The sequence below is a fragment of the Carettochelys insculpta genome, chromosome 1 (genome assembly GCF_033958435.1).
Source record: "Carettochelys insculpta isolate YL-2023 chromosome 1, ASM3395843v1, whole genome shotgun sequence".
NCBI classification, from domain to species: Eukaryota; Metazoa; Chordata; order Testudines; family Carettochelyidae; genus Carettochelys; species Carettochelys insculpta.
Genome location: NC_134137.1, coordinates 133,947,509 through 133,971,457, shown reverse-complemented (window position 1 = coordinate 133,971,457; position 23,949 = coordinate 133,947,509). Strand labels below are relative to the sequence as shown.

Here is a 23,949-nt window from a genome sequence, read left to right as displayed (position 1 = left end):
AGCCCCTCCAAAAATTTAGTTTTAAAACCATAAAGCGGCACATACAGGCAATGTAGCTGTTCTTAAAATACTGCCTTATTCTAATCATTATGTTGTAAAGAATGTTGAAAAATAAAGCTCGCAGAAATGAAGCACTTCCTGCTTTTCACAGTCTCTGAGGCGTAGCTGTGTTATCTAGTTCCTCACACCCGTGCCAACCTCGTGTTACCCACCACCAAGAGTGTGCACCATAGATAGGATTACTGCCGCTTTACCCAGTGACTACACCGAGGGCAAGGGGGTAGGGCACCAGACCCTTAAGCGTTTGGATTTTGTAGAGGGGGAGACAACTCTTCACCTGGGGAAAGAGCGCTTTATTGGGAGACTCTGCAGCTCCTCGGCAAGCCCGAGGCATCACACCACCACCAGCCAGTCATCAGACCCGAGTCTGTCCAGTGCAGCACAGATAAAAGATAGCTCCCCCAGCTGCAGCTGCACTCCCAGGCTGCCCCTGCAGCACGCCTGGGTGGGAGAGAACCCAGCAGCTGGGCCGGATCGGATGGGATCGGACGGGCGAGCTGACTCCAACCGCGGGCAAGGGCTCTGCCACTGACCCGATCTGGGCCTGGGGAAGTGGGGAGGAGGCCTGCGCCTTTAAGAGGCTGGCAAGGCGAAGGGGCCGCTGGCTGGTGGGGCGGGCGGCGTGTCCTGTGTGCGCGGCTGGAGGATCCTGCGCACTGGAGCTGCGTCCTGCCCGGCAGGCTGCGCGCACGGAGCGTGGCGCGCTCGGGCAGCCCGCGGGGATCAGCTGCTGGCGCCGCAGCGGGCGGGCGGTGGTGGCTGCTCCCAGCCATGGGGCGCTGCCGGCTGCCGCTGCTCCTGCTCTTGCTCCTGCTGCGGGCCGGCGGGCTGCAGGCGGGCGAGCGCAGCAGCAGCAGCAGCAGCAGCGCTATGGAGGAGATCGCCACGGAGAAGGAGGCGGAGGAGAGTCACCGGCAGGACAGCGTGAGCCTCCTGACCTTCATCCTGCTGCTCACCCTCACCATCCTCACCATCTGGCTCTTCAAGCACCGCCGGGTGCGCTTCCTGCACGAGACCGGCCTGGCCATGATCTATGGTGAGCTGCCCCCGCCGGCGCGCTAGGAGGAGACCCGTTTCTTGGGTTCACCGCTGGGCCCGAGCCAGGGGGCGGGCGGGGGCGCGTTGGGCAGCCGCCGGCCTCTGCTCCTTCCCCCGGGAGCTCGGAGCGCGCCGCGGCTCGGGAGATGCCGGGTGCAGCGCTGCCGCTGCCTCCTGACAGGTGGGGCGAGGCTCTACCCCGAGCCGGCCCCGCCTGGCGAGCCGCCCCTGGGCGCCCCCTCCTCTCCGCCCGGGGGGAGATGGGCTGGACGGGTGCGAGGGACCTTCGTTCCGTTTTGTGCTCCCAGGAAGTGGGGCAGGGCCGTCCTGGGTCGGTGGGGCGCCACTCTCGGGGCGGGATGCAAGGCAGGAAGGCGAGGGTGGGGAAAAGATCATCCACAGTGGCACCTCTCTCTGCGTGTGTTTTTCGTGGTGCTAGGTGGGGAGCCCTGGTCTTGTCTGCTCCCGGCTCAAACATGCTGGCTTCTGCTGGTGAAACGACCGGCAGTCCTGTAGCACTTTGAAGGCTAAAAATAATGTTGAATAGTAACAGAGAGGAAGCCGTGCTAGTCTGTACACTATCGAAACAAAAAGCAGTCAAGTAGCACTTTAAAGACTAGCAAAATAGTTTATTAGGTGAGCTGTCGTGGGACAGACCCACTTCTTCAGACCATAGCCAGAACAGACTCAATATTTAAGACACAAATGACAATGACCTAAAGGTATGTGTGTTACTGAAGAGGAATTATCCCACCGTTCTGGAAAGAGAAGCAGCCGAGCTGGCTTTTATATTCAAATTCGGCACATTAACTCATGGTTTAAATCGTGATGGGAACTTTGAGTCACTATAGGGGCTCATCTGCATGCTTGGCTCAATCTAATTCTTGACCTTCCCCCCACCCCTCCACTCTTTGATTTGCTCACCTTGATTATCTTTTTCTGATTTGTCCTCCTTGCTTACTGTTTTTGGTTCTCTGTGTCTTAAATATCGAGTCTGGTCTGGTCTGGTTATGGTCTGAAGAAGTGGGTCTGTCCCACGAAAGCTCACCTAATAAACCATTTTGCTAGTCTTTAAAGTGCTGCTTGACTGCTTTTTGTTTTAAAAATAATGTGTTAAGTGATGAGCTTTGGTGGGGCAGAGCCAGTTCTTCAGATGAAGTCAGACCTCATCTCACATGCATTTCTACAAGATGCTGCCAGTGTGGTCAAACGTCTAGGAGACCCAGGAATGTAAAAACCAGAGTGAGTGGCCTTTTAGGGTAATTGACAAGCCATATTGGGCCAATGAAGCCCCTATTGTATACATTGGTTTTTGTGATGCTTTTACAGGAAGCTTAGCTTGGAGACTAGTCCATAGAGAAAAAGAAGAAAAATTATGCCTTCAAGTTTGTACATGGGGAATAGTATCTGAGATGAAAATTCTTTTCCCTTTATGTGTATGTTTCATAGCTGTGCCCTGTGCCATTTGCATGGCTGTATTATGGCACTAGAGTATACAATACCTAAAGGGTTTTGGCTTTTTAAACCAGCTTCTCTCAAGTTAGGAAGCTAGTTTCCTAAGACAGTTTATTATTTATTTCTTGTACTATGTGTGCATCTCCATCCTTACTGTGAAATATAACATAAACATTGCTACTATGGTGAGTATCACACGAGATGTGCTCTGTCCTGGTAACTGATTGCCAAGGGGCTGCACTTCTGTTGCCTCTGGCACCCAGTAGTTACTGGCTAGCAATTGATTGTAGCAAAATTAGATACCAGGAAATGTTCTCACAGTGCATCTTAAGCCCTCTTGGTTGAATAGGCAATGAAACAAACAGAGCATGTTCTTAAATCCAACTGTATGACAGAAATAAATGACCTGACAGAACAGATGTTCACACATACGTTCTGTGTAGCTGTTAATTTAGAAATGCTGAGTCCCACAGTCTGCTATTATTAATAAGTGGTGCAGAGGCCTGCAGGTAAACCCGTACTGATACATGCTCACAAAGAGAGAGACTGAGTTCTTATACACTTAGTTACTGTACTTAGAGAACACAACTAATTTTTGATCATAAGATGTTATCCAAACTACTTGTCTGTCTGTGATTCATTACTTTTACTCACATTAGAATTTCTTTTCTTTCATTATGTAGAGCAGCTCTTGCATCATAATGTCAAACACCTGTGTAACATTTGCATGTGATGATAAGCACAGATGAAAAAATTCTATACACAAGGCAAATTAACTTTTTCTTTCCTATCTTATTCCAACAGCTGATGAGTATTGACTTATCCAAAGATCTGATTGCTTGTTAAAGCAGTGGAATTTTCCTCTGCTGATATATGGGTTTTTTTTTGTTTGTTTTTTTAAAAACTCTTCCCATTCTCCTCTTAGTTGCTGGTCCTTCGCTGCATTGCTGTGCATTTCATTCTACACACACACATACACTGCTCCAAACTTAAAGGTTAAAAAGATTGGTGAATTATCTGCTTGCATACTACTACTTAGTACTCAAATAACACTTTGGAGGTGTAAAGTATAGTATGAACATTAATTAGAAAGGAAGGATTAGGATCGTATCATGCATGTTGTTTTGTTACTGTCCTAATGCAGTTACCTTTTAGAATTGCTGTAGGTAGGAATATTTTAGAACAGCACAGTATTCTACACCAAAGCATTTTTTTTTCCTTTTTGTTGTATATGAAAAATATATGTAGATTAAAAATATCTATTGATAGTGGCGTGTGTTTGCTACATTTCTAAAATGCACGTGCCATGTATTTACAAGACACCAAGGGCATTTAAATGTATCATGCTTTCCTCTTGAGGTGCATTTGGACAGAAAATGTTAAATAATTTGATTGGAAAAATCTTGTATTTTAATTAAAAACAATATATTTACTATAACTTTTTGGCTGTAATATGTGACATTTTCTGTATTCATAAATCTAAGGAATATACAGCATCGTATGCTTTATACTTTGTACTGAATGCAGAAATGTCAGGGAAATGTCAAAATATTTAGTTGTTGCATGAGCCTTGTGCTTGAGAAAATAAGGCTATGAAAATTGTGTTTTCAAGCAGCAGTTCTTAAAAAGATCTAACATTTGGAAAGCACAGATGAGCCCCTTTGTTCCCACATTATAGTATGTTATGGTTTTTCTTGCTTTAGAACCCCCTTTTGCCATGACACAGCAGATCTCTTGGGAGAAATATTTAAATGAGTTTGGGTGTTTTTCAGGCATTGGTCTTCATGCTGGTAAAGCTATGCCAGGATCTGTCTCACATTATTTAAAAATTTTGCAGGTTTCCTTTAGAATAAAGCAAGCTGTGTTGCACATAATATCAGAAATGTTACAAGTCCAAAATAGCAATTTCTTCCTTTTGCACATACATTCAAACTAAGAATGATGGCTAAGCTGGGAGGTATTTGGTGAAAGCTGCTGATACTTGAGTATTTAAGGATTATAAAACAACTCAAGTAAATCTGAGTATGTACATAAAAAATTGATACCCTGTCTGCATGGAGCTTTCCACACATTGTCCTTGATCTAAATTGCTTCCAGTCTAAGAAAACAAGTTTTATCAGAGTTTTGATTCTGACTTGGATTTTTGGGTGTCACTGTTTGTATAAAGCTAGAATACCAAACAAACCATAAAGTCACATGTTTTTTTTAATCATTGTAGTTTCTAAAAAATGTATACTAAATAGTAGTATATGTGTCCTAACTTTGTGTTCAAGACAGATAGGTTCCCCATCAAATATAAATTCAGTAAGACAGGAAGCACTCCCAAGTCCCAGGTGGCTATATATGAGTTGTGTGTGCTGTCATCTTTGTGCATTTATAAAAGAAGCAATTTGCATTCTCTAACACTGAGTTACTTTTTCACTCATAGGGATGCTAACCTCCAGGCTATTTGACCATAATTGTTGGGTATGCTTCAAAGAATAAGTTTGTCTACAAGAACTGAGTTCTTGAAGGTCTGTGTAGAACCCATTTTGATAAGGCCCCTGCCATGCATAGATTTGCCTTATTCCCCCAGAACTTCACATTACTGGCTGACTTGATTCCAGAACACCAGCACCATTGTGAATTCCTACCACACTTACAAATTCCCTACTCTATTGCAGCCGCCTCAGTGGAAGCAATCACTGCTTGTGCACCTGCAATAGGTTCTGATTAAATATGCTCTCTAAAAGCGTTATACTATTGAGATATGAAGTAATTTGTGGCTTTGTACATGACTTGTCATACTGTCAATCCCATTGTTTCATAACCATTCGTTGCAGTTGCAGTGTGAATTGTACCTTAGATCCCTTGTAGTCCTCCTTGACTGTAGCCTTTAGATGATAAGCTTGACTTCCTTAAGATCGCCCTGGGCTGAATCAGGTAGTCCAATCACTCTTAGCATACCTCCATACATTCTGGAAGATCCATGTGGTGGTGGTGGTCCATCTTTTGAGGTTTGATTTAGCATGCTAATTTGGGTTGCACTAAAACAATCGGTGCTGCTGTCAACCATGGTAAGAGGAGTAAGGGAAGTCGACAGGAAAGTTTCTCTCATCAACTTCCTGCTGTGGGGACATCAGTGGAAATAGATTTGAGAAATGTTGACTCCTGCTACACAATTCTCATAACGGAAATTTGTGTTTTCTGAAATCAGTATTTTCCTAGTGCTGACCTGGCCTTACACTGGATCTCAGGGCTGTAGCCCGCCACTTACAGACTATATTACCCTGACAGGCCGGGCTTGGTCTGGTACCTGTTGCCCCTTTTCCTCTGGAGACCTGTGTTCAACAAGTTGATTAAAGCAATTCCAAAAACAGCATCTTTAAACAAAGCTTTAGCTAATAATTCCTCTGAAACTGTAGAAGGCCTTATTCATAGAATTTTCACGATAATATTTCCTTGCCAGATTTGGAAAGTTCTCCTGAACCCAGCTAACCCCTGTCTGGTTGGGGGAAGCAGCTGGTCTTGCTTGCAACTTGCTCTTTTTTGCGTCTTGGTGTATTCCTTGTCAGCTCTTGGTGGCTGTCTGAGAGTACGTCTACACAGCAGCGTTATTCTGAAATAAGCTATTCCAGCAGAGTTATTCCAGAGTAGCTTATTTTGAAATAATGCTTCTACACACAAAATGCACTTCCAAACAGCACTCAGCTGTTTTGAAATACAGTATCTATAGACAATAGAGCCTATTTTGAAATAGAGCCATTGGATATGCTGTGGCTTATTTTGAAATAGGCTCTATTCCTTGTCTAAACAGCCCCTCTTTCAAAATAGACACTATTCCTTGTAGAATGAGGTTTTCCTATTTCAAAATAAGCCAACCTCTATTTTGAAATAATTTCATAGTGGTTGCATTGTGTAGATGCTAAGATAGTTATTTTGAAATAACAGCTGTTAGTCTGAGACAGCTTTGCTGTGTAGACATTCCTTGAGAAGCCTCTGACAACTCATTCAGCCCCTTCCACCATCAAAGGAGCCACAGTAGTATGCATGTACTCTTTCCTTTACTGTAGTATAATATATTCATATTAAAACTGTATGACCAGGGAAATACCTCATTTATTTTATTCTTACAGCAAAATGACTATTTTCTCAACTGCAACTGGTTAATAGCATAGTAAAAGCATCCTGATGGGTTAATGACTTAGATTTATTTAATAATTACATTTTGCTGTCTCTTAGTGTCTTCTGTGTCTCTCTGCAGCAAGTGACATTAAACAGCCACTTGTGGCCTACCAGCCCAGTCTATGTATCACTCATCTAGGGTTTCCTCTTAACTGTATGAAAGAGAACTGGCTTGAGCTTACCTCCAGTAATGTGGGAAAACACCACCCCATCTGAGAGCCTCTAAGAGGCAATGCTTCCCCTCTGACAAGCAATGAGTCTGTGTATAGCAAAAGAACCCTTAATAAAAGGGAACCAAGCAGAGTTTGGAAAAACACCACAACCACATTTCAGAAGCATAGTACTATAAGTAAAACCCAACCGCACAGCGTGTTGGGCTGGGTCCTTTGCCTCAGTTTCTCACCATGTGCAGGGAAGGGCCAATGAATGTGTATCCCTTTAACACATCACTCCTCTCTCCGTCCACTGCACCCCACTTGCAGATGGTTATCCATGGGTTTTAGAGGTGTGTTTGCCTTGATCCCCTCCTCTTCCAGAAAAGGAGTAGAGGAGGTCAAGCAACGTCTCTGTGTTCACTGCATGCCTCTGCAACTATTTGCCACTGATGCTATTTTTTTTCCTGACACAGTTGTTTGCTGCCACTATTGTTGCTGCCACTTTTGTGATCCTATGTTCTGACATTCTTCTGCTTAGCCCAGGTCCTTAGTGATTTTACCTCTTTGTGATTTCACCAGTTTCAGGGAAACTAGCTGCCTGTAGATCCACTGCATTGTCTTTCCTTTCCACATTGTCTAAGAGCCATAGCCCCATAACCTGCTTACAGTACTTCAGCTCTGGAGATCTTTGAACAGAAACAATGACTCTCAGTTGAGTCCCCTCTCTTAAAGTGGGTGGAGGAAAATCAAATAGCATCTATGACTCTTTAGGCAAAGGTCAGGCCACCAGTTAGGAACAGCTGTGACCACGCCTACTCACCTTTACTGAGATGTGGCATCCCTATTCCTTGCTTCAAAAGTAAGGTGCAGATTAGGGTGACCCCATCAGTCATGGCAGAGTAAGTTCAGTTCTGCTGCCCTTTAGTCATACAACATGGATAACATTTCATGATTTGTGCACTTAATACTGAAGTGGTTTGTGATCCAAGACCAGTGAAAAGTGATCATATTGGCAAAGTGTCTAAAGCATGCTTAGTACCTAGGCAGAGTAGATGTGTCTCTGCAAACACGATCTGTTCCTGAAATGTACATCTGCCCTACCACCCTGAAATTGCTAGATGTGGTAGAGCTCGTGTGGACCCTGCTTACATGTCTCTTAAATTAAAAGCCCTTAGGGCATGAGATGCCGTTTATGGCCTGGGTTATAAAATGCTGAGCACAACTGGACACTGACTTTTCTGAGGCTTCTAGGTGCTACCACAAGATAAATATCGGAGGGGTAGACGTGTTAGTCTGTCCCATAAAAACAGTGAGAAGTCCTGTGACACCTTATAGACTAACAGTTTTTTTGGAGCATAAGATTTTGTGGGCAAAGAACCACTTCATCAGATGCATGTCAGATGCATAGACGATAGAAAGGAGAAATTTTTCAGTTCTCCAACTCAGATTTGTGTGGTTAAAATTAGGTTACTGAAGTTAGGCTCTCAAATGGCGATTGCAAGCATGAAAGAAGGGCTTATTTCTGTTGTCCTACAACCGTGCTCAGTGTGACAAGATTGACTGTTAGACACGGTGGGGATAAAGTTAGGCATCTCCCTACTGTTATCAAAAGTAGTGGGTGTTGTAGGAGCTTAACTGTGTGAAAAGAGTAATTGGCTGAAATTCTGTGGCCTGTGTTTATACAGGAGGTCAGAGTAGATCATCTAATGATCTCATTTGGTCTTGAAATCTACGGATATATGAATATAAAATAAGTGTGATGTGTTCTCAAGGGCCTCATTGTCACAAAAACAAATATAACCTCTTTTCCACAGATGAAGGGTAAGCGTCTCTATGTTGTTGGTGATGGGCCTTCAGTCATGACATGTAACAAGGCATGATTACCACCTCTTTTTATAGACGATAATTGAAATTTAATAGGAAGTCTCTTAACTGGCCGTGGTGAAAAATGTGTAAATAGTAATTTGCACACACTCAGGTCTCTAGAGCTGCGTCTACACGTGCACGCTACTTCGAAGTAGCGGCAGTAACTTCGAAATAGCGCCCGTCACGTCTACACGTGTTGGGCGCTATTTCGAAGTTGAAATCGACGTTAGGCGGCGAGACGTCGAAGTCGCTAACCCCATGAGCGGATGGGAATAGCGCCCTACTTCGACGTTCAACATCGAAGTAGGGACGTGTAGACGATCCGCGTCCCGCAACATCGAAATAGCGGGGTCCTCCATGGCGGCCATCAGCTGGGGGGTTGAGAGATACTCTCTCTCCAGCCCTTGCGGGGCTCTGTGGTCACCGTGGGCAGCAGCCCTTAGCCCAGGGCTTCTGGCTGCTGCTGCTGCAGCTGGGGGTCCGTGCTGCATATACAGGGTCTGCAACTAGTTGTTGGCTCTGTGTATCTTGCACTGTTTAATGAAAGTGTGTCTGGGAGGGGCCCTTTAAGGGAGCGACTTGCTGTTGAGTCCGCCCCGTGACCCTGTCTGCAGCTGTGCCTGGCTCCCTTATTTCGATGTGTGCTACTTTGCCGTGTAGACGTTCCCTCGCTGTGCCTATTTCGATGTTGGGCTGAGCAACGTCGAAGTTGAACATCGACGTTGCCAGCCCTGGAGGACGTGTAGACGTTATTCATCGAAATAGCCTATTTCGATGTCGCAACATCGAAATAAGCTATTTCGAAGTTGGGTGCACGTGTAGACGTAGCCTAGTTGTCCTATGGAGCAGTGTCCTTCTGCCCTTTATGATTGAACTTGAGCATATGCTTTCCAATTAGGTTAGTAAAAGATCCGTCTATGGTGGCTAAAAGTCTTCTAGATCCACTTGGAATTTCTGGGTGTTTCTTCTGTACCATACACTTAAAACATTTTTTTTAATTGTCAAGTTATATGGGTAGTTTGGGGAATCCTAGCATTTTCCAACAATTTCTTTCTCTATGTAAGCATTTAGGGTGAGCATTTTCAAAAATCCCTAACTGACTTATTTTGACTTTATTGGTTTCGCCATATTAAATACAGAATAGCTATGTAATGGTACATTTTCCTTCTTTGAGATTGTGTGTCATGTGTAGCAGGAGGCTGAGAAACAAGTAATTTATTCTTAAGTTAAATGTGTTCCTCCTGAGGGTATTTTTATTAGATGTTCTAAAAGCTGCTGAATATTTCTCTCATATATATGACTTCTTCAGATTTGTCTACTAAGAGATCTAGCTAATACTGTGGGTTTTTTTTTTTTGGTTTTTTTTACAGTGAAAGGTGACTGTAGAATGCCCTTAGCTGAATGTGCAGGAATATAATAAAAATTGGTTCTTTATGCACTGAAATCTGACCATTCATTTTATCTTAGAAAAGACTACAGCTCCCTGAAAGCATAGATGGAAGAAATTTTGTTTTTATCAGAGAAGAATAATTGTGGATGAAGAGTGGAAAATATAAGATTAACTGTCCTCTTTAGCCAGGAGAGTTGTGTGGTTCCTCCTCAATCTCAAATATGGGGTTTTCCCCTATTAAATGCCTAAGCCTTCTGGGATAAGGCTACTACTTGCTCAGCTCAAATCTTTCAAGACCCTTCTCTGCAGCAATATCTGTAAGAAATCAGCTTTTTTAACGTGCATAGTATAGAAGAAGCACTGAGAAATTCCAAGTAGTGATAGTAAAGTTTTAATACAGCTAAGCATTGTTTAAAGGGCCAATTGGGATGTTTAAAACTGCTTACACTTATAATTATGAGAATTACACTGTGCATAGCTGTGTATTTTTATTTGAATCTCTTATCTCCCTTTGCTTTAGAGTACATGCTATTTGGCATTGTCATGGAGTGGGGGGGGTCCCCAAGCTCTGCACTCCATCTTGCAGGCAGGATTGACTCTCACTGAGCAGGAGAACAGCAGATTTATTAGCTAACCAGAACACAGTGTAGTACAGAGGTGTCAGTACAGCAGGCTGAGACAGCCAATCCAATCCATTTTGGGGAGAGGAGGTCCTGAGGGTGCCCCCCACCCAGCCAGGGCCTTGCCCCCTCTTTTCTCTCTCTCCCTCTCCCAGACTAACTGCTTTCCTACTCCCTGTTCCAATTTAAAACCCTTAGGCTCCACCTCCCCCTTTATCTGCTGTACAGAGGTGTCACCTGGTTGCCTAGGTAACCGTGTGTGTGTGTGAGAGAGAGAGAGAGAGAGACACACACACACACACACAAAAATATACCCCACCACATCGCAGGCATCATTAGACAGCTGTTTCTCCCAGGAACCCAAAGGTACCACACATGATATTTCTAGATCTTCAAGTTGAACAGATGTTTAAAAATGAACATTTTTGTAAATTTTGTATTTTGACACTGACTTGTCAAACATGCAGCCCTCAAAATTGAATTGTGGCCCCCCTACTGACTGTTGTATTGTCAGTTAATGTTCATAATATGATCCCTGCCTACATCTTTTTAATGTTACAGGCTATATAAATGGAAGGAGTATTTCACTCACGTTTGCTATTTTGGGGAGGGAAAAGTGGTTCAGTGGTATTGATTGTCAGCTTTGTGTAGCATACCAAAAGAATTGAAGTGTGGCACTAGTTAAGACATCAGCACCTGGCCTGAAATTACTGGAATCCCCTGCAGATGGTTGAACATTGTTTCATAAAACTTAATTAATTATAATCTCAAAGTAATTTATTGCAAAGTCTGTATTTTTAATTTGGTTTTGATCAGCTTTTCTTATCCATGTGGACAGCAAGAGTAGTGATTACTAATGGAATCTTTGGAGAATACCACTCTGAATGACCAGGGTAAATACATTGCTCAGTAGCACCTTAGGTTCTGTAAGTACACCCATAAACTGAATTTTGCAAGTTTGGTGAGCATCAGGAAAAAGTTGAAGATGCCAGAGAAGGCATCCATTGTGGGTGAGAATTGCCTTGTACTAGGACCTGTGTTCCCTGCAAGTTCAGTGCTTAGGCAGCCACCTAGGAAAGCTTTAGGTGCCACCCAGCTGATAATCAAAATGCCCGCAGTAGCCACAGCTGGTAGTATGTGTTTCTACGGGTAGTTCATATCTGCATATGCCTTGGTGCACAATTTTTCTGCACATGGATGGAAAAATTAGAGGCATCAACTAGGACCCAACATGAATTTTGAGAAGAGCAGCTGCTTCTTATGCAGTAAGATGAAAGCCTAAATGCATCCATTAAGCACAGTGTCAATCTGCAAGAGTGGTGAGAACTGTATGAAGTAGACACACTTCTGGGATTCGATTTCATGCTTCTGGTAGGGATGTGCAAAATCAACCTCTTAGGGGTCGCAGTCGACTTCTGCCCTCCTTGCAAGACTTGAGGCATAAGGGAGTTCGACAGGAGAAACTCTCTCCAGTTGATCTTCCCCAGGAGGGATGGCCAAGTTAGATGGGTGCAGATGAGTTGATTTTAGCTACACAATTGCTATAGCTAAAGTCGCATATCTGTGGTCGACTGTCTTTGTCAAGTGTAGACATAGCCTTATGAGAACGTTGCATGGAAAGTAAACTGGAGCACTGGCCCGAAAGGGGAGTTTAAAGAGGGAGAAGAGCACGTGAGCCCGCCGCTGAAGAAGCTACCAGGTGAGAGTGCTGATCTCTGGGTGAGTGAGCATGTGCTTTAACTGCCGGCAATTGAACTGCCATTTTGATTCCAGGTGGAGGGAGTTTCGGTTTCAGTTGGGACTGCCTGCCTGACCTTTTGCTTCCTTGATCAGCCTTCCCCTGTGTGACTCATAGGGGGAGGGCCTGAGAGAGGCCAGCAGGCTTAAAAGCCAGAGGCAGGAGCGACCAGGGGAGTGAAGTGGACAGGGAGCTGCAGACAGGGGAGTTTAAAGAGGGAGTGTGACAGAGAGGACTGTAATGGTTAGGAAGACCCGCAACACCTGTGCCAACGCTACTGCTGTCTCCACTTGTGCCTGCAGCCAGACAGACTGCCTGACCATGGATGTTTCTACCCAGATCCTGGTGTGGTTCTGCAAGGACTGTGGCTTGCCGTTCCCACTTACTGATACCCAGGCTGAGGGGAATATTCAGTGTGAAAGGTGCCTGCTGGTGGAATCTCTCAGGCGGCAGGTGGGGGAGCTACAGGAGGAGGTGGCCAGGTTGAGGAGTATCCGAGTCCATGAGCAGTTCCTGGACAGTATTCAGGTGGAGACTGCGGAGGTAACTGTCCCAGTGCACAGGACGGCTGATAAACCACTGGAGGAGGTGGACCAGGGTGGACACTGGCAGCTGGTTACTTCTCGCAGCAGGCTGTGTCCCACCCCTGCTCAGAACCCTCCCACCGTGGTACTGGAAAACCGTTACGCTGTACTCGATACAGGAGACCAAGAATTACCCTGTACAGACGAGGAGAAGCCTCGTACCCCCAAGGCTGGTAAGTCTACTGCCACCCCTGCAAGAAGGAAACGGAAACGTAGAGTAGTGGTGGTTGGAGACCCTCTTCTGAGGGGGACGGAGTCGCCCATCTGTCGCCCTGACATTTCCTCTCGGGAGGTCTGCTGCCTGCCGGGGGCCTGTATCCGAGACGTTACGCAGGCATTGTCGAGGATTATCTGGCCCTCTGACTACTATCCCATGCTTCTCATCCATGTGGGCACTAATGATACCGCGAGGTGTGACGCTGAGCAGGTCAAGAGTAACTTCAGGGCTCTGGGGGCATGGGTCAGGGAGTTTGGGGCGCAGGTGGTATTCTCTTCAATCCTGCCTGTCAGAGGTAGGGGCCCAGGCAGAGACAGGTGTATCCTAGAGGTGAATGCTTGGTTGTGTAGATGGTGTCGCCAGGAAGGCTTTGGTTTCTTTGACCACGGGATCCTTTTCCGGGAAGGACTGCTAGGCAGAGATGGCTTTCACCTTTCGAGGAGGGGGAAGACCATATTCGGACACAGATTGGCTAACCTAGTGAGGAGGGCTTTAAACTAGGATCGATGGGGGCAGGGGAGCAAAGCCTGCAGGTAAGTGGACAGCATGAATACATGAGAGATGAATTTGAACTGGGAGGGAGTATGGGCTACACTGGGAGAGTAAGAAGAGGGCCAGGGCAAAACTGGGAGGCAAGACCAAATCAATGTCTGAGATGCCTATATACAAATGCAAGAAGTATGGGAAATAAGCAAGAAGAATTGGTAGTACTAATAAATGAATACAACTATGATATCGTTGGCATCACAGAAACTTGGTGGGATAATACTCATGATTGGAATGTTGATATTGAAGGGTACGGCCTGCTTAGGAAGGACAGACAGGGAAAGAAGGGAGGAGGTGTTGCCTTGTATATTAAAAATGTACACACTTGGACAGAGGTGGAGATGGACGAAGGAGATGAACGGGTTGAAAGTCTCTGGGTTAGACTCAGGAGTAAAAAACAAGGATGAGGTCCTACTAGGAGTCTGCTACAGGCCCCCTAGCCAGGTGGATGAGGCTTTCTTTAAACAGCTAAAAAAATCATCCAGGGCCCAGAATTTGGTGGTGATGGGGGACTTCAACTATCCAGGTATATATTGGGAAACTAATACAGCAGGGAACAGACTGTCCAATAAATTCTTGGATTGCATTGCAGACAACTTTTTATTCCAAAAGGTTGAAAAAGCTACCAGAGGGGAAGCTGTTCTAGATTTAATTTTAACAAATAGGGAGGAAATTGAGAATTTGAAAGTGGAAGGATGCTTGGGTGAAAGTGATCATGAAATTATAGAGTTCACAATTCTAAGGAAGGGTAGAAGGGAAAACAGTACAATAGAGATAATGGATTTCAGGAAGGCAGATTTTGGTAAACTCAGACAGCTGGTAGGTAAGGTCCCATGGGAAGCTAAACTGAGGGGAGTTGGCAGTTTTTCAAAGGGACATTATTAAGGGCCCAAAAGCAAGCTATCCCACTGTGTAGGAAAGATAGAAAACATGGCAAAAGATTGCCTTGGCTTAACCAGGAGATCTTGCATGATCTCAAAATAAAAAAGGAATCTTAAAAGAAATGGAAACTAGGACAAATTACAAAGGATGAATATAGGCAAACAACACGAGCGTGCAAGAGCAAGATAAGAAAGGCTAAGGCACAAAATGAGCTCAAACTAGCTACAAGTATAAAGGGAAACAAGAAGGCTTTTTACAAATACGTTGGTAACAAGAGGAAGGCTAAGGAGAGGGTAGGGCCATTGGTCAGTGAGGAGGGAACAGTAACAGGGAATTTGGAAATGGCAGAAATGTTTAATGACTTCTTTGTTTTGGTCTTCACTGAGAAATCTGAAGGAATGCCTGATATAGAGAATGCTAGTGAAAAAGGGGTAGGCTTAGAAGTTGAAATAAGAAAAGAACAAATTAAAATTTACTTAGAAAATTAGATGTCTGCAAATCACCAGGGCCTGATGAAATGCATCCTAGAATCCTCAAGGAGCTGATAGAAGAGGTATCTGAGCCTTTAGCAATCATTTTCAGTAAATTGTGGGAGGTGGGAGAGATTCCAGAAGTCTGGAAAAGGGCAAATATAGTACCCATTTATAAAAAACGGAACAAGAATAACCCAGGAAACTACAGGCCAGTCAGCTTAACTTCTGTGCCAGGAAAGATAATGGAGCAGGTAATTAAAGAAATCATCTGCAAGCATTTGGAAGGTGGTAAGGTGCTAGGGAACAGCCAGCATGGCTTTGTTAAAAACAGATCATGTCAAACCAATCTAATAGCTTTCTTTGATAGAATAACGAGTCTTGTGGATAAGGCAGAAGCGGTGGATGTGGTATACCTAGACTTCAGTAAAGCATTTGACACGGTCTCACATAATATACTTATCAATAAACTACTCAAATACAACTTAGATGGGGCTACTATAAGGTGGGTGAACAACTGGCTGGATAACTGTACCCAGAGAGTAGTTATTAATGGTTTTCAGTCCGGCTGGAAAAGTATAACTAGTGGGGTTCTGCAGGGGTCTGTTTTAGGACCGGTTCTGTTCAATATCTTCATTAACGATTTAGATATTGACATAGAAAGTACACTTATTAAGTTTGCAGATGATACCAAGCTGGGAGGGTCATAATTCAAAAGGATCTGGTTAAATTGGAGAAATGGGCTGAGGTAAACAGGATGAAGTTTAATAAGGACAAATGCAAAGTGCTCCACTTAGGAAGAAACAATCAGTGTCACACATACAGAATGGGAAAGGACTGCCTAGGAATGAGTACAGCAGAAAGGGATCTGGGGGTTATAGTGGACCACAAGCTAAATATGAGTCAACAGTGTGGTGCTGTTGCAAAGAAAGCAAACATGATTCTAGGATGCATTAACAGGTGTGTCGTGAACAAGACACGAGAAGTCATTCTCCCGCTCTACTCTGCACTGGTTAGGCCTCAGCTGGAGTATTGTGTCCAGTTCTGGGCACCGCAGTTCAGGAAGGATGTGGAGAAATTGGAGAGGGTCCAGAGGAGAACAACGAGAATGATCAAAGGTCTAGAGAACATGACCTATGAAGAAAGGCTGAAAGAACTGGGCTTGTTTAGTTTGGCAAAGAGAAGATTGAGGGGGGACATGATAGCAGTTTTCAGGTATTTAAAAGGGTGTCATAAGGCAGAGGGAGGGAACTTGTTCTTCCTTGCCTCTGAGGGTAGAACAAGAGGCAATGGACTTAAATTGCAGCAGGGGAGGTTCAGGTTGGACATTAGGAAAAAGTTTCTAACTGTCAGGGTGATCAAACACTGGAACGAATTGCCAGGGGTGGTGGTAGAATCTCTATCACTGGAGCTATTTAAGAAGAGGTTAGATAGATGGCTTTCAGGGATGGTCTAGAAAATGTTTGGTCCTGCCATGAGGGCAGGGGGCTGGACTCGATGGCCTCTCGAGGTCCCTTCCAGTCCTAGTCTTCTATGATTCTATGAAAGGTGCTCATGTGTTGAGTTTGTACATCACACTGAACACTACACTAAGAACACACCTCTCCCTCGTTAAATGAGTACTCAAATGAGGGACACATACCTACACCTTTTGCTCACTGTACGAGTGAGCTCTTGTTGCTCATTCGAGACTTACCCCCTCCCCATGGCTCCAACCCACTGCAGCCTGACACCCCCCACCCCCACCAGCCCTGCAGACACCAAACTGCCACAACTTAAACCCCCCAACAGCCCCGCGCACCTGAACCGCCGAAACCTAAACCCCACTGCTGGCCCTGCACACCCAGAGCACCGCAGCTTTAAACCCCACCGCTGGCCCCGCATAGCCAGACTGCTACAGCCTAACCCCACTGGCCCCCGTGCATTGGAACCACTGCAACTTAAACCCCCCACCCCCAACTAGTCCTGTGAACCTGAACTGCTGCAGCCGGAACACCCCCAACCCCCATGCGGACCCAACCCCCCACCATGTTTTAACCCTCCCTCCCCACTCATGTCCCCAAACTGCCCCCAGCCTTTAACCCCCCGCAACCCCAGGCTCACCTACCTTTCAAAAGCTGCACTGTCTGCTGCCCTTCCCAGCACCTAGAACCAATCAGAGACTTTTACACATAGTTTAGTAGGAATTTAGTGTCCCTCTTACGAGTTTTTACTTATGAGCAAAAAGTTGGGAAACAGTTGGGCTTGTAGAGTGAGGGATGAGTGAATATGAAAAGTTAAAGGGACAGAAACAAATAGTTTTGTTTTTTTTTTTATTTAATACTAATGTAATCTGCAACTGATGTGGAATTTGTAAATGGCCTTGCAGAAGCTCTACTGGTGAGAAAGTGGAGAGGATAGCTGGGAATGAAGCAGCCACCCCGTGGCAGAGCTCACTGGCAGAGGGGGCTGCTGCCCCATGGAGAAGCTCCCCTGCAACAGGAGCTTCTGCCCCAAAGCACAGGGGACCATGCAACAGAGCAGCTGCCTCGTGGAGGAGCTCTCTGGCAGTGGGGGCTGCAGCCGCAAGACACGAGGTGCTGGGGGACAGGAGCCCTGCAAAATACAGTACAGTTTGCCCATTTCCTTAGAAAAGTAGGGACACCTGTGAGACAACTTTGATAGAGGCTCTCCTGGGAAAAATGGGACGGATGGTCACCCTACCTGGGCGTGATAGTTTATGACCTGATAACTCCCAGACTCTTGCATTATCTTTCAGAGGGTTTTTTTTGCAAAGACTGAAAATACCTGCCTCTGTGTATGTTGTGTATTTTGCTGGACTGCCTTTTTACACAAATAACCATAGAGTTTTGCTGTGCTGGTCCCCTCTCCTGTGAAAATGACCAAACATAAAAGCCCAGTTATATCAGTGGTATTATTGTTATGAGCTGGGCGTAACCTTGTTGTGAGCGGTGATTTAAAAAAAAACCAAAACTTGTTAAACAGCTTTGTGAAAATTCCCTTGTGAAAGGGGTGGGTGTAAGCCACGGTTAAGAGGCCACATCTGAAACCAATGCCTATTAGAATCTGCCCAGAAACTAGCACCATGTGGGCCAGGGTAAGTATGGTGACCCTGGGGCGGGCTGAGGGAGAGAATACCCAAAGCTAAGAACAGGCAATGGGGAGGGGCAAGAAAACCAACTCTGAAGATGGGCAGGGGGCTGCAATGGCAAGGGGATCAGATGCAGGAGGTGGGGGTGAGTGAGGGGGCTGGGGTGGGGGGGTGTCACAGGGGCCAGGACCTATCAGCCCATCTCACAGAGGTCAATGCTGCCTGTTGGGGGGCCCAGCCCAGCCCAGCCCAGCTTAGCTTAGCTTGCTGGCAGCAAGCTCACAGAAGCCTGAAAGAAGCCCTGACACAGCTAGTTATTTCTGTGCAAGGCAGCAGACTGATCCAGCCCACTGGGTCGTGACCCATGAACTCCCTGTGGGGATGCACAACAGCTCAGACATTGGCCCCAAGCTAGAGATTCCATGTACTCCTCGGTCCTGGAGTAGGGCTGCCTTGCAGTGAGGGTTTTTTAGTTGTATGGACTTCTTAATAACGATAGACGTGCAACATAAAAGTAGACTATCATTAGGTAGCATGGAAAAATCTGTAATCTCTACAAAGATCTGCTGTTTGTATGACAATCCTTGTAATGGGGGCTGAAATGGCTGATACACTGTGCTACATCTCAACTTATACTGCTGCTGGTTTAGAAATGTGAAAAATATTTCCCACTCCCCTCACCACGCCCAGACATATACACTATATTTGGATTTGAGAAAATTGTTTGCAGGAATGGCTTCACGCTGTCAGTCAGCTCACCTTGGCCCCTTTAAAGGCCTAGATAACTGGGAAAGGCCCTACTATATTTGCTAAACACTGGGTGGGGCCAAAACTGTTTTCCATAATGGTGCTGGAGTTTATTTTCAAAGCCAAGGGATGATACATTTAAAATAAATTGATCTTGGGTACTGGTTATCGAATTTTGGTTTTCGGTATAATGACTTCAAGAAACTTGCTGATGTGCCCTAAGTTTAGTTATGTGTGTGTGCGTGGGCTTCACGTTTGAAAATCACTGTCTGCCCTTAGGTGTTGTAGGATATAAGCTAGGCTTTAGTCTGCTTTGTCTTATCTGCTATGAGCATGTAGCTTAAGGTGTAATTGGTTGTGTTTCTTGTTCTTCTTAAGATATGTGCACAGTGCACTTGGACTAGCTGCCTTTCCTTTTGTCTTCCCTATTCCATTTCTTCATTTAAAGACAGTTTCAGTGTTAGAAACTGAAAGCCAAATTGTGCTCTGTTTATGGAAAATATTTAGTTTTGACGGTAATGAGCCGAGTCCTGTGAATAAGGTCGTCGGTATTTGTCCCTTAACGCTCAACTCTGCGTTTTCTTAATAGTTCAGCTTAAATATGCTGATCAGTCCGTGTGCCTTGGTTCTTTTTTTTTTTTTAAAAGAGTTGTATGGCTGGTTTTTCTGAGTCACTGTCTGTAGCCTAAAAGCAGATGACTAATCAAAAGAAGAGCACAAGCCGAGACTATCTTCACAAGAAATGCTGCAGTGCTTCTGTGTAGATGCTTACAACAGTGAGGGGAGTGATCGTCCTGTCACTCTACGGTATAAATCTGAGGCTCTAAACACCAGAGTTATGTATTAACTAGTCAGCCAGACCCGTTGTTTAGAACCAGAAATGCACAGTCAGACAGCAGCAGAGAGAGAGACAAAAAATGAATACATGTGGTACTGTGTTAAACGTAAAGTGCTTGAAAAGGGAAAGTAGCACTTTTTTCTTCATGGCAAAATTTCAAAGCTACATTGTTTTTTAACCATAACATTTTGTTCAGAGCTATGAACACTTCAGAGTTATGGACAATTTGTATTCCCAAGCTTTTCAGAACTCTGAGGTAAGTAGGTAAGCCATTTTCCAGAAAAGCAGTAGCTAAGCTGATGAAAGACTTCTGTGTTGCTCGTGTGTTGATCTTTCAATCTGCTGCGCAACATAGATGGATGGACCCAACTTTTTTAGTGTAAACCCAGTCTGATAGATCTCAAGTCTTACCTTTTTAAAGGGAAAAAAATACAGGAATGTTTCTGAAATACTTCTATGTTATCTCAGACTGAGTGAGTGCATAAAAACTCATCAGGAAACTTGATAAAGTAAAGTATCAGAGGGGTAGCCGTGTTAGTCTGGATCTGTAGAGCAACGAAGGGTCCTGTGGCACCTTATAGACTAACAGAAAAGTTTAGAGTATGAGCTTTCGTGAGTTAACTGAAGAAGTGAGTTAGCATCTGAAGAAGTGAGTTAACTCACGAAAGCTCATGCTCTAAACTTTTCTGTTAGTCTATAAGGTGCCACAGGACCCTTCGTTGCTCTACTTGATAAAGTAAAGAATCTGTCTCTTATCTGATGAGTAAACTTCTGGTTTTTTGTATCTGACCACTTCATAGTATTTATTGAAGTTACCCTCAACATTCCTGCAAAATAGGGAAATGATGTCTTTGTGTTTTCAGAGGAGGAACTGAGGTGTCCAAGATCAGATAGGAAGTCTGGTGGAACTGGAAGCAGAACCAGATCTCTTGCATGGGTTCTGTGCCTTCAACGCAAGGGATTACGGAAGTGCCACTTACAGATGTGCACCTCCTCTGCCATAATGCAGCCGAAGTTGTGTGTGCTCATGAATTTCTTTCTTTTGCAGTCAGGACATAATGCCTTGTAAGAGTAAAACTACACACATACCTTAACTGTCAGACCTAATCAACTCTAACCTTTCCATGGTAGTAAAATTAATGAACTCTCTGGCAGTTTGTGTCCCATAAGTGGACTGTCTGCTGTACAAAAAAAATTTGGCAGTAAAAAACCTCACTGATGCATACTGCAGATTACTAGATTTTGAAGTCTAGCAGATTTTATATGCTAAAAAGGAATAATTAAAGCAAACAGTTTTAGAACTTGACTGCTAAAACTATGGCTGTAATAAACTTTGTTTATAAATTTGTTGGTGAGGAGCAGGGAGGTCACTGTTTATGTCATTTGCTCTGTATTTTAGAGCACTCCATCATTCCACTAGTTTTTAGCTTCTGGGCTCTTTGCATAAAATTTCCCTGACTGCAACACGCTGACTCCTTTAGCTATTTCCAGAAAATCCTGCATGTTCCGTCTACCAGCATCTGAGATGACAAATCAAGATTATTGTTTGTATGGTTTATGTTACAGATTCCCAAGTTTAAATTTAATCTGGAAATCTGTTTGTAGTTTCTTGTCTTAATCTCTGGATTTAATGGCTAAAATAACTTGGTCTTCGTCAAACTTTAACAATAGAACTCGAATGCTACAGTGATGGGCATGGAAGAAGAAAATAGCATAGATAGTGTTGACTTGGTCTTTTTAATTATTAATTAATATGTAATGCTGGTCCCACAACAGACCTTTGTGGAAGTGTCTTCATGAGAGGTTTTCAAAAGGAGGCTGGAGGGCCAGTTGCCTTGGACGGTTTAGACAAAATAAATCCTGCATCTAAGCAGGGGTGAAACGAGAGGACCTTGGTGGTCCTTTCTAATTCTACAAAACAAAGAAACAGAAATGTAGCACTTTAAAGGCTCACAAAACACTTCAGGGTCTGTCCCACAAAAGCTCCTCACTGTATAAATCATTTTGTTAGTCTTTGAAGTGCTACATTTCTGCTGCTTTGTTTTGTTGGAGTACAGACTAACACTGCTACCTCTCTGTTACTAATCCTGTGATTCTCACTTGTCACTCTAAGGAGCTTTCGATTTCTTTTCACCTAGATAGTTCATGTGTCTCATCAAGATTTCATTGTACTTAACCTGGTAAGACTTTATTAAAAACTGTGTAAAATCCAAGGAGAATCTCTGCTGGGTCACCTTTATGTATCTATATGCGTTTAAAAGGTTAAAGGCATAATCCATGCTCCTTCCAATTTTTTCCATCATAAGTGGGATAAATTTATGTACACCAGGGCAGCTGTGGATGTACAGCGCCAGTAGAAACACAGGCTGCCCACTGTGGGTGGCTATGGATACTCTGCTAATCTGTTGAGCAGCACCTGAAACTCTCCAGGGCAGCTGCCCAAGCGCCCATTTTACAGGGAACGCTGTGCAAAAGGGCTACATTAATTGCTGTTGCTTGCCTGCTGCTGAGGGCAGGCTCACAGTCTAGCTCCCTTGGCACTGGCTTTTAAAACAAGCACCACAGTAACCGTTTTCCGTTCTCTGGGAGATGTTTTTCCATTTCTCATGCAGGCGTGTCACTGTCTAGAGTAACCTATGTAGTTCAAGGTGGAGGGAGCTGGTACCTCGCAGTGCACTGTTCTGGGCAGTTCAGTGTAACAGTAATTTCAGTTTACAGCTTCCTTCTTTTTCCACAGGTCCTTAATGTCCAGATATCTTTGTGATCCCTGTGGCATCTCCAGCTCCTGCACAATATGCACTCGGGGCTGATGAAATTGCACCTAGAATAGATTAGTATGGAGGACTGCAAACTTATCAGAGTTAAATCTTCCTTGTCACATATCAGGGCAAATGCACTTGTTCCCTTCAGCTGTCCAGCCTGTACACCCACTCTCAGGCTTCCAGCTCCCTGGGCCACCATCTTTCCTCCCTTCTGACTGGGGTGGAGAGGCTCTTTGTCTTCTCCGTGTGTATTCCTAGCAGAGAGAGGCTGCCCAAGTACACCTGCTTGCTTTCTCTTAAGTACTGGTCAACAGCGTGACTGCTCGCTGTTCCAGTTACCACACCAGTCTTTTTTTTTTTTTAAATGCAAACTTCCTTTATTCTTAAGGTGAAGACCATTACAGAGAGAACCTGTTTAAAAAGAGTGAACAAACCCATGCCCGGCGCTCGCTGTGGTTGTAGCCGTGCGCTGTACCCCACCGAAGGCACTTGCTTGTGGTTTCAAGTTCCTTAAAACTTCAGCTCAGACCTAGCTCTCAGTTTTACGGGGTCTCCTTAGGCAAGTTCTGCATGCTCTTCCTGAAGGACTGGTGTCTCCTGGGGTCCCAGGTTCCTGTACATTTGTGGGGGTCAGGAAGAATGGTTTGAGCTTATTTAAAAAAACAGGTGATTTAATCAGAAATGCGTTCTTTGGCGAATCCACGTTGGACAAGTACATGCATAACTTTCCAGGAGATGGCTTCAGATAATGGGAAGAATTGCATCCCCTGCCCCCTCCTCCTAGAGGCCTGACAGTAACTCTTGCTTTGCGGTTTTTATATTAACACCAATCGAGTCTGTGGGCACCCTACTTTCTAGCACCCTGCTTCACTGCTTAGCTCTGTGCTGCCAGCCAGCTCAGGGCCTCCTTAGGAGGCAGCTCCTGCCTTGCGTCTGCCCGGGGCTGCAATGTCTGGGGCGAAGAGAGGCCAGCAAGTCTGAAGCTTCCTGGGACCGATCCATTGCACAGCTGGAGCTGTTGCCAACCAAGCAGTGCCAGGGCCAAGCCATGCCATGGCTGCTCTGGGGGGCCAGCGGTTGGAGCAGGTGGTGCCCCAACTGCATCGGGAACTGGAACTCCCAGCTGGAGCAGAGGCTCCAGCCATCCACTTCCGCTGGTCAGGGGAATTCTGAGGCTCTCTCCAACACCCCCACCCACTTTTATGCAAAATTTGGTTACACGGAGGTTGCCTGGGACACATTGTCTGTGTAAATCAAGGGTTTACTGTAGTCATTATGTAACTGTAACAGGGATACAATCATTTATTTAATTCAGTGGTTCAGCAG

The 23,949-nt window shown here is 44.8% G+C and overlaps 1 protein-coding gene across 1 annotated transcript in view; it reads left to right on the top strand.

Moving 5' to 3' along the window:
* The first annotated feature begins 738 nt into the window (after positions 1–738).
* Positions 739–23,949, top strand: part of SLC9A7 (solute carrier family 9 member A7) — a 116,958-nt gene continuing 93,747 nt past the window's right edge. Inside the window, exon 1 of the mRNA XM_074983303.1 lies at positions 739–1,096. Coding sequence (XP_074839404.1) covers positions 832–1,096 — 265 coding nt within the window. The 5' untranslated portion in view covers positions 739–831. The remainder of the gene's footprint in view (positions 1,097–23,949) is intronic.